Here is a 15,409-nt window from a genome sequence, read left to right as displayed (position 1 = left end):
TGCTGTCAGGGAGTAGTAAAGCTTACTCAAATCGCTTCTAATTAACTTAGCCCATTTTCGTTAAAGGGGATAGTTACAAAAGCACTGTGTGTGACACCTGTGCCAATAAGACCACAAAGCATGAGAAGGATGAGAGAGGTATCCTGTTGCATTCCCAGAAAAGGAGTGACAACTAGCAGTTGATTTCTAGCCCCAGAAAGTTCAGACTGTACATACTGTAGTCTAGGCAGGTCAGCCCTAGCCTTGGAGGTGCTGCATGTCCATTCTAAATCCAATGAGTGTGGTGTTGTATATAGAAGTAAATAAAGAATATTAGAAAAAAAAAACATCAGGCAGCACAAGGCATTTTTGTTTGGTTTATTAAGAATCTTGAATTTATTTCACAATAAAACACAATTAAGGAATTACATTCTACAGTAATTATATATTTAAGTAGTCTGTTGGTAAAGATGTGACTTTACTAAACCCAGAAAAATAATATGTATTCATGTAATCAGAGCATTGGGCTTCAGAAGTGGATAATTGTGGGGCTACCCAACAAAAAAACGATTCTTCCATTTTAATCATGCCTCCAGCGTTTGTGCCTTGTTTGAAAGAAGTATTTGTCCAAAAGGGTGTGGGGTGAAGGCACCCTGCTTGTACACGATCTTCCCTCTGACAATCGTAGCAAACACCTGTCCACGGAGCCTGAATCCCAGGTATGGCGACAACTGTAACATACCAAGCATCACGTGTCTCATTATGCTTTAGTAACCACAGCCTTGCACAATCTACATGGCTGATCTGTTTGAATCAACTTGATTGTCCTCTTCTTGAACAATGTTCTTTTTTTCTCCTATATTGAAGAACACATGTAACATTAACTGTTGTCTATTTAGCTTTCCTATTGCCTGGACCTGTGAAAATTGCTGTTGAGCAGATTGCCCTTGACAAACTGTAGCAACAACTATGACATGATGACTGCTGCTGAAAACCTATTGTTTCTGAAGTAGTTTAACTTTCCTTTTCATATTGTATTAGGCAGGCTCTGCAGAAGTTTGTGAAAACAAAAAAATGGTGTCTTTTTTAGTTAAAATTTGTAACATTGGAGAAGAAGGTGTAATTTAACCATGGGATTTTAAAAAGTATATTGATAATATAGTTTGATAATGATAAATAACATAACTGTAGTTTTCTTTATCAGTTTCAACAGGGTGCCTTATACAGAATATTACACAGACAAGGTTTCCCTAGTAACCGTGCTCTTCTGAAATGATCTATATACTGTATACTGTATATTATATTGCAGCTACAATGATAAGACTTTACATTGAAATCTGTCTGAATCATCTATCTCTTGAGTAAATGACTTCTTCACCTTGTCCTTCCCTCAAAGAGACATAATTTGTTCTTAAAAACTATACACTTCAATACTTAAATCCTATTTTTTAGGTTTTATTTATTTATTTTCCACCCCCAAGCACAGTAAGTTTATTTCTGAATATTACCCTAGATATCTAACTAGATGAAAAATAAAATGTCCTTTTAATTTCAAAGTTATTTGCTACATATTTGAAAACTAAGGCAAATTCTCTCTTGACAGAAAGGCAACTGACCTTGTTTTTGTGGTGTACGCATGCCTCAGTCACCTGTCATATAAAAATGACTGTTAATAAAACTGAGGGTAAAAAACACATGAATTCCAACAAAAGAAACAAAAAAGACCTCCTTATCCTGGAATAGAAAAAAAGACTTTAGGACGTTTTACACAAGGGCTTCAAAATTCTAAAATGGGCTAACAAAATCCACCCATATCCATTTTGAATTTAACACAGATATCAGGGCCAGGGGTTCATGAGGAAAGCAAAATAAAAAGCACTTAACCCTTTATAGAGATCTAGGACTTCCCACCATTATTCTGTCTCTGAACTCTGAATATGGGCTTCAGTGAGGAGGAAGGGAAGGTTTTTAGCAGGCAGTGACATTAGACTGCAGAATCTAGGTGGCCATCTTCCAAAGAGCAGATGTGACTAGTGGTCTACAATATTTTGTATAATAGCAGAGGTTATTACACAAAAACTAAACTTATGGCAATTAAAGGGTTAAAGGCTGAGAACTAGAGTTCCTCTAATCCTCCACTCCTCCAGGACCTGTCAGGAGATGCACTGGGGCCCAGGAAGAAATGGCCTGTCTTTGGAGGCTGATTTACTTGAATGAGATGGCTTTGTGAGGGTCATGGGTAGCTGTAAGGTGACAGAAAGAGAGCAAACAGCATAGTTTGTGGGCAGCTTTTTGCACGTACTCCTACGTACTTTCCACATATACAGTTTCTATTTGAAAAGTGAATTTCTTGGACTCTTGCCTCAAATTCCATATCTGGGTCCCATACGACCAGGTCAGCATCATGTCCTGGGAGGAGAAAACCCTTTTGTCTGTCAAGGTGACAGAGCTCTGCGGGTTTCTGACACAGAATCTTCACCATTTCCGGCACTGAAAACCCCTTCTGACTGGCTGTTGTCCAGAACAGAGAGAGACCTGAGAACAAAATCACAGCAGAAGCAGAAAACAAATGACAGGAAGTGAGACTTGGAAGTCCTGTATTTCATGTTAGTGCAAAAGTGAGATGGCCTTATAGACATTAAAGCAACATTCTCAAAATGTACTGTAAAAGCCTGTGAGAATGCTAACAGATACTACCAGGTTAACAAAGAGCCTGGGACAACACTATCTTATTGACTGTGCTGGGTTAAGTAAATTGATTGGTTTACTTTCTTGTCTGAATGGTAACTGCATCTGGCTGCTGCTTTAATCCCAGGGGTAGGAAAACAGACTCGATGAAATGTCTTATAGAAAATCAAAAAGTTAATGAGTGACAGGTACAAAATTACTATTTTTATTTAACATATATTTAAGACATATGATACATTTTATAGCTTAAAAATATTAAACAATATTATATTATTGTTTATTGTATATAAAAATAAATATATATATAAAATATAATAATAATAATAATAATTGCTTACACTTATATAGCGCTTTTCTGGATACTCCACTCAAAGCGCTTTACAGGTAATGGGAACTCCCCTCCACCACCACCAATGTGTAGCATCCACCTGGATGATGCGACGGCAGCCATAGTGCGCCAGAACGCTCACCACACACCACACCACACCACACCACACATATTATTTAATTGCTAATGATATTCAGCTTATTTACAACTACTAGGGATAACGGAACAGTTTTTTGCTAGACAAAAGTCTTTGATCACTACTTGATCAAAGAAACTGTACAAAACATTGCTCACCAGACAGTTTGATAATTTTAACAAAACTCGTGTTCCCACATTGTCACCAATCTCAGCCATGGGACTTTGGACAGGTCCTTCAACCTCTGTTATTTTGCGGTCAATAATTACCCCATCTTGTAAATGAGTAGTTCAGTGTTATTTACTCCAGTGTGGCCTTTGGACTGTAGCTAAGGTGAAAGTTCAAAGGCATTTAGATTCTGAAATGAAGAATATTTCACCTTTATAATAGGTGAAATATTTAATAAAGGGTGATGTTTGCCACATAACGGCACTTTCTTAATTAACTCTCCACTTTCTCAGAGAGGCCCAAGTAAAATTGGTAATTTTTTGTAAGAGCTGAAGTATTGTAAACAATTTTAGCAATATTCTGTACTGTATATGATAGTATCTCTTAATGGTCCTTAAAATATTAATTACATTGAATCAAACTGTTAATGAAGATGCTGCAAGGTCCACTTCAAAACTCTCCAGAAATATTTAAATACCAATTACTCCTGCAGTGTATGGATAAAATTTGAATTCCTAACATCAGGGTTAGGTTAGTGTCATGTCTGAGTGTTTGTGTACAGTATCGCATGGTTCTCTATCCGTGGTCCCAGAAAATACTACCCCAGTTCATTTCATGGGACCTCTGTTTGCAGATTTTGGGAATTCTTAAACAGCTGAAGGGTACTCAGAGCATGCTACCAAATGATCTAAAAAGTACTTCTTTTAAAAAGACCATCTGTTAAATTAAGTGAAATTTACATGAAATTGTTCCAAATGTTTAGGAATTGTTGATTTAGTGGAGTCCAGGACTAAAGTACGTGTGAATTCTCGGGAGCTTTCAGGGTTGAATAATTAATTGAGAGCATGCTACTGTACCAAACTGTAGAGAGGAGATGCCACCCCAGGCTTGTGTGAAGTTGCCAGTGTCCACTCTCTTCAGTTCTGCGGTGCAGGGTGAGTGATCTGAGACCACCATGTCAATTTGCCCAGCTTTCAGAGCTGACCACAGCCTGTCCTGGAGATGGAAGAACACATATATTCTAAGTTCTCATCTGCCACCCTACCTCTGCTTCATGTGCTGTAGAGGACACAGCTACATTCTTGTGGATCTGTAGGGCCATAAACAATCCTGATTTCTTTTAAATAGAAATAACTTTAATAAATTAAGGAAGACGATTGCAAGACTGCAATCCGAAATGAGAAAGGCTACATCTACAGGTGTGTCCAATCTTGGTGGAGTGGTGTGGGTACAGGATCTCATTCTACCCCAGCTCTTATCAAGCTAAAGAAGCTGATTCAACTAGCTTAACTGGACCTCTCTTCAGGGTCAACTTGTCCTGCTGCTGTTTTAACGTGACTATAAAAACCTATAGATACTCCAGGCCTCCCTAAGACCAGGGCTGGACGCCTCTGGTTTAAGATAAGCTCCATATCACCGTCGCAGATCAGAGATACGTTCAGGTTTAGCCATTCCAGTTTGTTCTTCTTGAAAGAAAAACAATATAACAAGTACCCGTTTTCGATATTGATTATATTGATTCATGAGTTCAGTAAAAAAACACATTCTGCTTGGCAATGGCTAATCTTTCTTCCTGTGAGTGTTTTGTAGCTGTCACCTGATTGGCCTGTGCTCGGATGGGTGGGCAGCATTTGAACTGTGTGGCACCCGGGGGGATGTGCTCTGCAGAGAGGGTCAGGTAGTGGTGGGTGGTCTCCACAGTCAGAGGGGCACCTGCCTGCCGGGCAGCATGTATGGTCTCCAGTGCCTGGGCAGAAGACAGGTGGACAATGTGGCATCTTACCCTGGAAATGGGTAGAGCAGCCTAACAGTTAACTGTGCTGCGTGACTTGGATGCATGTTTCCAGTTAGATAAAAGATAGAAAGATAGCTGCTATTCAGCTAGCTTGAAAAATGCAGTCTAATCAGTCTACTCTTACTGGTACTGCAGACAGAGCTGAGTGACTGTTTGAATGGCCTCCAGCTCCATGGTGTCAGGACGAGACTTGAGGAAGGAGGAATATTCACAGGGATCTGCAACAGATACATGGACATGTCAAAACTATTTATCCTTTTGCCTAATTTGACCATTTTACTGTACCTTACTAAGCAAGCAGCAGCTAGAGGTCTGTACACGATGTTGAGGTATTACAAGCACCTTGAATTAAATCAATTATAGTACTGATGTGCCTAGACTGCTAAAATAGACCAATCATTGTGAGACTCTCAGTACAGGCATGTTTGTTTGTAAAATGCAAATTTATTGGTCCTAAGATGAGATGAGTGCTCTTGGATTGTTTGCCAGTATACTGATTCTTTCTTTGTCAGTCAGCCAATTTAGGGTGTTAGGGTCACAAGAAACTGCTGCTGTTCACATTCACTTGATTGTTACTGATCGTCCTGGCCATCAGATGGCTAATAAGGGGCCAACTTCACTGGGCGTGTGTCTGGACATTGCGACAGCTTTAATTCATTCAATGTCTTGTTTGTGAAACCACAGATTGCAGTTAAGATGGATGCAATAAAAAAGATCACTGGGAAGCACAGTCTCATGAAGAGGTCCAGTAGAGAACGGTTTCTTCTGTTTTTTTCAGTAGAGGAGATAAGGAAGTAAATAAAAAACCACTTCACTTAAGTGGCTATTACTTAATTAACTGTATTTCAGTGTGTAAAGAAAGCCTTGCTTGTTTCTGGTTGGCACAATGATACAGAGAGCAGTTGAAGGGAGCATCTGGAAGGAAGGGAGAATCTCAGGATCCATACTGTTATTTTTATGTTTGTTTCTATTTTATTACTACCGTACATCTTGTTTTGCGTTCATCCCTCACCTTCCTGTTCTGCGACTTGATGCTCCACCTCTGTTTCAGCATGGAACTGCAAGGGCCAGGACAAGGCAGTTAGACAAGGCAACAGCCAGCAAGCCTGGGCACTTCAGCCTAAAGTACATTCCAAGGGGTGGTACAGTATTCCACCTCCCGTACACAGAGCATGACTTAATTTAACTTTGAGAAATGAGGGCCACCTTGTGGGTGCAATGGCTCAGAAACAGATGTTATGTTTTATGGAGCTCAGGGGCTAAACTAAAATTCCTGTTGTTAGATTGCGATAGTCATTAACCTGAGCATCTCTGCACTTTCTCTGAGTGCTGTGTGGAGAATGAAATTGATTATAATTGATGATGATTCTGCATTGCTCTTACTGTATCAGTGAAGTGAAATAAGCATGTGTTTTCTCAAGGTGGCTTTCTGGAACTTGGTTCAGAACCGCTTTCATGTTAAGCCACACGTTGGATGGATTTTATTTATTTGACCAGAGATGCAAATTGAATTGGCTTTTACCAGCAGGACACTGTCTGTGCCTTGTAACTGGGTCATGGCAGTATGAAGGTCACTGTCGGTCACATGCGGAAACTCCTCCACCCCACTGTGGATAAGAAAGCACTTGAACCCAAGTACCCCTGCCTGGATAAGAGGGCGAATCTCAGACTGCGGAAGCAAACACATGAACACACAATTAACCGCCATTTCTTTATTTTTGCTCTCCTCAATATCACAGGTCAGTCAATCTAAATGATGTTTAACATATTTCCACATCTAAACAAGAGACCATGACTGGGAAAGATAAAGCAGATTACCTGCAGAATATACTGAATCAATTAACTCTGAAGTTATTTATGGTTGAGGTTACAATATTTAACAAATGACCAAATACTCCTCTAAACCACCGTAGTGCCAGAGGCTCACGATGGATCAGCACAATTAGATAAATGCTGCTGAACTGGAAATGTGTCAATTCTGAAGTGCATTTCTAAGCCTGGACAGGGGATTGGCGAGGATTTTTTTCGGGATTACACGAGAGAGTGTGGGGAGATTAGAGTACAGGCACTGATTTGAGTGAAAGTCCCAGTTCCTTACCTGGTTGCCAGGGACCACCCCTCCCCAGAATGCTGTGTCCACAAAACATTGTCCCCTTGCAGCCTGCACCTTGGTCAGAAAGTTCCTGACAGTGGTGGTGGGAGGGATACTGTTGCTGCAAGAACGAAGAACAAGATAATCCTTTTTTTAACTCAAATAATAATAATACATTTCCTTACACTTATATAGCTCTTTTCTAGACCCTCCTCTCAAAGCACATTACAGCTAATGGGGACTCCCCTCCACCACCACCAATGTGCAGCCCCACCTGGATGATGCTATGCTAGCCATAGCGCGCCAGAATGCTCACCACACACCAGCTATCAGTGGGGAGGAGAACAGCCAGTTCGGAGATGGGGATTATTTGGAGGCCATGATTGATAAAGGCCAGGGGGAAATTTGGAGTAACAGCCCTACATAACACAAAGCGCCCTTTGATTTAATCCATTGTTTACATTTTCTATTTTCAAAACAAATCGGTTATATTGTCATATCAATAACCTTAGTGGCAGACTTAAGAAACCAAAAACTGGCAGCAGATCTTTGACTTTTTAATGAGGGGTTTACCAAGGATCTTCACTAAGTTCCTGAAAGGCAGGGCAGTGTTGAGGCTGCAAAGTTACAACTGGATGTTAATATTATACATTGATATAAAAGTGTTTTATTTATGAGAAAAGTAAAATAAAAGGAGAATTTAAGTCCAAAACAAGGTCTGACATTTATAGTCACACAAACTAGTTAATAGCACACATTTTTGGAGATGTTGACAAATGATACCTCACACATCCTTAGAGCACGCAGACATTTTTTGCCTTTGTTCATTTGTTTCATGTAAGCCACCCATTATTTACCAAATGTAATACAGTATGATGGTCTCAATCTGTGCAAAGAAGCTGAATACATGTCCTACATTGCACAAGGAAATTAAGTGCAGTTTCAGCTTGCAGTCAATGAGGCGCAGAAGACCTGTCTGTCCTTACAGAGGCATGTCCACAATGGTGGTCACCCCCCCTGCTGCGGCTGCCCGTGTAGCTGTCCAGAAGCCCTCCCAGGTGGTGCGTCCAGGCTCATTCACGTGGACGTGACAGTCCACAATCCCAGGCATCACTAGTCGTTCACCCACGTCCAGCACCTGCCAACAAAGCATAACAAGCACTCAAAGACTCATGTTTGCCTCCTTCATGTCTGCTAACATCTAACATAGCTGGCAGAACAGACACTTAACCTGCATTAGGTTCGTCTGGGACTTTCTAGTATGGGCTTTCACCTTTGCCTTGGTCCTGCCTATTAATGCAGTGCTGTAGAAAGTTGTGCCCCCTAGTGGATGCCCAGAGTTAAAAAGAAAACTTCCCATGTATCCATTTTTATACATTAAGAGTTCATGTTTTTCTTCTCTGTTTTTTTAGGTCCTCCTTACACCTATTCCAAGAAGTACAAAGCAGTCTGTCTTACAGTTTGTATTACACAGGGGCTGGGAATGGGAGAGAATTCCTTAGATCCTGCTTGCCATTCTGATTTGACCTCTTCTCCCCCTGATTCGAAAAAGTAGCCACACATTTCTTATTGATTTGACTTCTTACAGATTCTTTCCAGCAGGTGGAGTTTGCTGGACATTGTACAGTACAGAGGGAGCTGTTCTTACCTCATATGGTGCTCCTAAGCCTTGGTCAGAATCAGTGAGGATCTCTTGAATTTTTCCTCCTTGGATTATGATGACCCCAGGTCGGATTTCATTGCCATAAAGCACTCTCTGGCTCCTCAGTGCTCTAACAGTGGACCCAGGCTTCATCTTGCTAGCCTGAGTATTTAGGTATTCATAGAATAGATGTTATCAATCTGCCTTTTTCCAAGTGTGGACTGTAATAGTGCCCCATCTAGTTTTCCAGTACCTGTTTCTCCCAATCCTCTCTGGTATGACTCCTCCTTCATCTCTTGCATAACTAAACAGCAATATAAGATAAGAGTCTGTTGACCTGTGCTTTTTTTTCTATTCTCTGCTTCCACGAACAATCAATATGGGAAATAAAATCAAAGAAAGTGCTAAGATCATTTTCAAGCACATTTTCAAGCCTACGTAATTAGAACATACTGTAAGTACGATTACAGTCATGATCTTGCTCCATTCCTACAGTAATAATAATAATAATAATAATAATAATAATAATAATAATAATAATAATAATAAAAACTTTATTTTATATAGCGCCTTTAAAGGTGGCTTCTCAAAGCACTTTACAGAATGACAACAACAATAAATAAAAAGAATACACAGGATAAAACACAACTACAATACACAGAGGAGACCGTGTATGGTGGTACTAAGTATAGTAGGAGCAAAGGGGTGAAGAATGGAACCAGTTAAGTAAAGGCTTTTCTAAAGAAGAAGGTTTTGAGTCTGGGTTTGAAGGAGTTTAGAGAAGGTGACTCTCTGATATCCTTGGGGAGAGAGTTCCAGAGCTTGGGGGCATAACAGGAGAAGGCCCTGTCACCCATAGAAAGTAGATGGGCTTTGGGGACAGTTAGGAGACTAGATAAAGCACTCATTTAAATTGTGCTTCTGTCCTTGGAGTAGTTGGTTCTTGAATTAGTTTTCTGGCTCGAATTGATACTTTTCAGGATTTGAAATATTTATATCAAGCCACCCTGTACTTTTTGCAACCACGATTACTGTGTTTTTGCTGTGAGTTAACCAAGAAAATTAGTTCATTGTTTTCCTGGAACCATCACATAAAAACGCAAGCACACCTTCTGTGAGTTGATTGCATTTCATTTTCTGAGGTTTGCATTGGTGTGCAGCTGCAGTATTTAAGCGCCAGCAGGTTTGAAGTCTATTACCACCTTTAACCTAAACAAAGATACTGTATAAACTGTTGCTGAAGCTGTGCATTTATTACCTAAGGGACACAGGTGTGCTTGAGCTTCGATGTGATGGCCTCTATATGCTGTAAAAAAGCTGTGGTTAGGAAAGGTGGTGCACCTCTTTAAGACAACTCACAGCAACATCTCTTTCTGCTGATCAATTATTTACAATTCAGCTCCACTTAAATGAGACTGAGCAGTTAGGAAACATTCGAGACATGTCCTTTTATTAAATGCAATATTCACAAGACATTCACAACTGCAGTTTTTTTTATGTTGAACAAACAATTCAGTCTTAAGAAAATTCAAATAAACATTACGTTGTTTGTGCCATAGACAAGGCAAAAACTAAAACTCCTCCTGACATTTTCTAGGGAAAACCTTACACTTTTATGTTTAAAAAGAGAGATTACTCTTGACACAAATCCAACTTATATTAACTGTCTTAATTTACAGGTAAAATAAATTATAATATTTTTCCCAGGTTCTAACATTATTTAATAACATTAATGTTATAATTATAACATTAGAAATCCAGTGTTATCCAATGACACGATGACTCACAATATAAAGTATTTGAAGTATTTTTACTTTAGCAAAACCAAACACCATATTTTTTTTAAAGAACTTGGTCAGAATAAAGAAACAAAAAATATATTCATTACTCATTCCTGTTTGTATAATCGGAGGGTCTAAAGGACCTCACGTTTGTGGGTTAAAAAAGGCAAGTCTGTCATTTTCATTTCTGTGCAAGAAGCAAACATTTAGTGAATCAGTCCTGGGTCTCCTACATTTTCTGGAAGTATCACCTACAGATATACTTTACGATATGTTTAGTATATTTTCTCACATTCAGGTCTGAAAATATAACAGCTTGTGCTATTGATGACTGGAGATGGTCATCATTACCTTGACTTAACTTATCTTCACATATTTATGTGGCTGGGCTGGGATGCTGCCCTACCCTAAATTGAATGGACTGAGCTGAAGAGGATCCCCAGGACACCTAGGGCCCTAGCCAGCCCATCGTACCTACCCTGTCTAAATAAACATGGTGCCATGGCACTGGCCTATTTTATAGGGCAATATTAGTTTTGTGTCACAATTGTAGTCCCTCCTCCTTAAAGGTGCTCCAGCCCTTTCACTTCAGACTTAATTCTGTGCACCTGACCCCTGTTCCCAGTCCACCTTAAAAGCCAGGCGCTGATGTTCATCCTGGCTCTGCATCTGGTTTCCGCACCCTGAGAGTCCCACGCCTGGTCCCGTTAAGGTTTTAATCTCTGTTCCCGTTCCCTGTCTGCCGGTTCCGACCCGGTTCCTGGTTTTAATTCCTTGTCTGGATGGATCACCTGGTTTTGGACTTATTCTTGCGTTTTTAGATTCCCACTATGGATTACTTTTGGATTGTTTGCCTTGGCCACACCTTCCCCATGCACCAGAGCACTTTGGACACGCCCCCCTGTTGTCATCCCCGTATTCCTGCATGACTTTTTCCTAGTGTTTCCCCACTTCTTCGGATTGTGTCGTCTGCATAGGGTCCGGATAGAACTGTTCGTTACATTTTGTTAGTGAATGTTTCATTGTTTTATTGTCATTCAGACAGACCTTTTTATGCTTGAAATAGTAAATTGCACTTACAGTTTCATTCTTTTCTATAGAAGTCTTGTTTTAAAAGTGGTTGGAAGGCTGCATTATTAGACACCAAACAACAATGGGCTGTTGAGGTCATCCCTGGTTGCCCTGTCAGGTTGCATAAATTGTCTCACAAATACATATACTTTGTTAAAATAAAATGGAGTCTAATCAGTTACAAAAGGCACATTATTTTTTACATTTCATAATCTATTATTGAAAAAAGCTTAATATTGTTTCAGATTTAGGTGACAAGGATGTGTCTCTAAGAGTTTAGATAAAGTGTGTGACACCTGGCAGTGTAAACAGTTCCAGCTTCAAAGCAAAGAGGATGTTTGCTGAGATGTGGTGGACCCTTGATCAAAAACAATTGGAAGTTTACCTCGGTATTCCTAGGTAATTAAATTGTAGGTTAATGATTGTCAGTGAGCAGTCCAGAAACACACCATATAAGATCACATTAAGACCACTCTGTAGGCTTCATTTAAAGTTCAGTACTTAGTAGCAGACTGAGGTTTTCTGGGTGATTAGGGTGTTAGGCCTCTGCAACGCCTTGTTTGTACATGCTGTAAACACAGTAACTTGTGTGCTGTATATTTTGTTGTGTGTAGTGTAGTATTTGTCTTTGTCATTGTAAATAATTATTTGTTTAACCAAGTGTGCCTGGATTATTACTCTTTTCACCAAAGATGTGCCAGAGAATAAAGAATTCACATGCCTCTAACTATACCAACCGCTCATGTATATTCTGGAAAAAAATCACTTACAAGATGGGGGTTATGAATGTTTATTTTATTTATTGACTAAATGGAGTGGTGACTCTGTGGCTAGGGATCTGTGTCTGTGGCTGGAAGGTTGCCGGTTCAAATTGTGTGGCTGGCAGAGGAATACTACTCCATTGGGCTCCTGGGCAAGGCCCTTAACCCCAACTGGTCCAGGGGTGCTGTACAATGGTTGACCCTGTGTTCTGACCCCAAGCTTCTCTCCCTGTGTGTCTCTTGGAGAGCAAGCTGGGGTATGCAAAAAGACAAAATTCCTAATGCAAGGAATTGTATGTGGCTAATAAAGTGATCTTATCTTATCTTAAACTGCTTGGTCAATTCCTAAATTTCACCATCTTCATAACCTCCATCTGTAACAGATGATGTATCTAAAAGTCATTAATCATTTATAATTTCTGACGACACATGACGAATTACATAATGTGTGGCATAAGATGCACAATACCATATTTGGCAGAAGATTTTCTAGTAAAATAAGTTAGTGCTAAGGATTCTCACAATTTTTATTTAATAAAACAGACTCAACGCGATTACAAAATTTCCACTGATGTGTGATATTCTTCTTTACATGCTGTTGATCTATAGCACCCAATATACCTCTTGCAGCTCAATTTAGAAACAAAGGACAGAGCTGCTATCAGATACTTCTGCATCCAATATTACTGCAGATGCATACCCGAGCCTGGATGTTAGCACTGATATGTTTCCCTTGCTTGAATCACCTAAAGATATTTATTGTCTCTGAGAGGAGGTAGTGAGACACAGGACTGTGTAGAGAGTAAGGGTCCACAAGCGGTAAAATTACATTGTGTTTCATCAGGCTGAAACGTAACCCTACCCCTGCCATGCTGTGGCACCTTCCAGATCTGCTGGAGACTCAGCTACCCTTCACTCCCCTGTATTTTGAGTGGACCTCCTCAACAATGGATCCACCTCATTCCCACACTGCAGACGCAGGCTTGCTTGCACGTCATGATTTAACCATTCAGTGTGACTGATCTGCCAGCCTCCTTTAAAGGGGTAGACCTATGCATAATTGTTTTTTTTCCATTTACCCTTTTTAGAAAGGTGGGGCAATATACGTATTCTATAGTGTACACTTTCAGTGTGCCTGTTTGTGAACTTATTTTATTTTTAGTGCTATATAGACTAATATGCTACATTTCAATAGCAACATAACATCCAACTTCTATTGTTAAATGGCTACCTATAAATCTACTGTAACATAGCAACAACTTCCGTTTTAAAAACAAACTTAAACTCTCATTTTAATTAAATACTTAATTTTAATCAGGTTTCCAGTGCTAATCTAAATACTACTGTATATATATATTGGACATTCAACAAAACAGAAGTTAAATCCAGAGCAGAATGGATGATGTATTTATATGAGAATAAGACATTCCTCATACAAATTGATTTGATGGACACTTTATTATGGAACTTGAAAAAAAGGAAGGCGAACAAAAATAGCTTGAGTTAAACATATATGTTTGGGAAAGGTTCTAGCAAGGAGCAAGTGTGGTACTGCTGGATCTCCCAAGCCCGTGGTGCCACAGTCTTTATGTGTCAGCTCTCATATTGGAATGATTCTCAGATCTGAACATAAATCCGTTTCCACGTCAAGACTTAACGTACCTTGGTATTCTGGTATACCTCTATTTAGGATTCACGAACATCAGACAGCTTTCTCTTTCCTACCTAAAATAAGTTTCATGTTTCGCATTATTTTTGTCACTGCAGTTAATGGTTTCTCTCTCTGTATGATACCCATACCTATTGTAGCTATGATGTGTATGTTATATATCGAATGTCAGGATAAAAATTAATCTTACTGTGCTCCTCACTCGAAACTCTATGCCTATAATCAATAATAATAATTGCTTACACTTATATAGCGCTTTTCTGGATACTCCACATAAAGCGCTTTACAGGTAATGGGGACTCCCCTCCACCACCACCAATGTGCAGCATCCACCTGTGCTTCTAAGAGATGGTATATTCTTCTTATTTTATTCATACTTTATATGAATATGCTTTCATTTGTGAGTTCAGTGAGCTTTTGTCTTACTTTAAGAATGAGGATTCATTGCCCTTAAACTTTCAATCACACTGAAATGCTTTAGTATAATGTTTAGATGTTAATTCTTGTCATTTTAGAATCACAATCAAAGGAAGTACAGTATGTGCATTTACTTTTAATGTTGTATTTAGAAAATAGCTATGATTTTATTTGAATAATTAGTTATGCCAACAGCTGGTCCTCATAATATTACTATTGTGATTATGATATTATGATAAAGGGTATTTTGGAAACAGATGGCATGGAAGTATACAACTTTATTGAACTAAAAGGTCTTATTACAGTAAAATGAACAGAGAATGGGAAAACTTAAACTGCTGCAATGTAAACATCCTGGAAAATATCTGTAGATCTGTACTGCAAAGTTGAAGTAGCAACAAATTTCACATATGTAATAAACACCCATGTACGCTGAAGGCTGGAGTGTGTGAAAAGGTTTTGTGCTCTTAACAATGTCTCCAAGTGGAAGAAGATAGTACAAGGGGAAGACAGGAGTAGCAATAAGAATTGCCCACTACACAGAGGAACACATTTACCAAGGCACATGCAACCTGCAATCACACATCACAGTGCGCCCTTAACACACACACATGGATTAACAACATCTGCAAAATGTAATATCATCTTTTTGAGAATATATATTTCCACAGACAACCCATAACTCTTAGTTCTTTATGCTAAGTGTGTGCAAATAATCTCTCCTTGGTAGATCCAAGCTCTCTGAAGTATTAAGAGATAAAGACATATCTTATCAGGTGACATCTCTTGGCCTCACTTTTATTTAAAAGTCACAATTTGTCAGGGGTGAATTAACTGAGAACCAAATAGCTACCATGTACCAGAAGAGACTGCAGATAATAT

The 15,409-nt window shown here is 39.3% G+C and overlaps 1 protein-coding gene across 1 annotated transcript; it reads right to left on the bottom strand.

Annotated features, from left to right (window-relative positions):
- Positions 1-343: 343 nt before the first annotated feature.
- On the bottom strand, positions 344-9,110 carry LOC148676898 (allantoinase, mitochondrial). The gene is made up of 11 exons (XM_088615440.1): positions 8,835-9,110; positions 8,173-8,324; positions 7,193-7,307; positions 6,617-6,763; positions 6,107-6,152; positions 5,219-5,312; positions 4,897-5,083; positions 4,157-4,295; positions 2,342-2,514; positions 1,596-1,628; positions 344-710 (listed from the first exon to the last, which is right to left on the bottom strand). The coding sequence occupies exons 1-11, from the start codon at positions 8,979-8,981 to the stop codon at positions 564-566; spliced, it is 1,380 nt and encodes a 459-aa protein (XP_088471566.1). The 5' UTR covers positions 8,982-9,110; the 3' UTR covers positions 344-563.
- Between the last annotated feature and the right edge of the window lie 6,299 nt (positions 9,111-15,409).

This window comes from Lepisosteus platostomus, chromosome 2 (assembly GCF_059453375.1).
Source record: "Lepisosteus platostomus isolate fLepPlt1 chromosome 2, fLepPlt1.hap1, whole genome shotgun sequence".
Taxonomy (NCBI): domain Eukaryota; kingdom Metazoa; phylum Chordata; class Actinopteri; order Semionotiformes; family Lepisosteidae; genus Lepisosteus; species Lepisosteus platostomus.
This window is presented reverse-complemented; position numbering and strand designations above follow the sequence as displayed.

Excerpts from the sequence above, each read along its gene's own strand:
- LOC148676898 (XM_088615440.1), bottom strand. The coding sequence starts at position 8,981 with ATGAAGCCTGGGTCCACTGTTAGAGCACTGAGGAGCCAGAGAGTGCTT. Across the intron at positions 7,308-8,172 it reads ACCATTGTGGACATGCCTCT|CAACAGTATCCCTCCCACCA; the intron begins GTAAGGACAGAC and ends TCGTTCTTGCAG. Across the intron at positions 5,313-6,106 it reads TCAAGTCGCAGAACAGGAAG|ATCCCTGTGAATATTCCTCC; the intron begins GTGAGGGATGAA and ends TATCTGTTGCAG.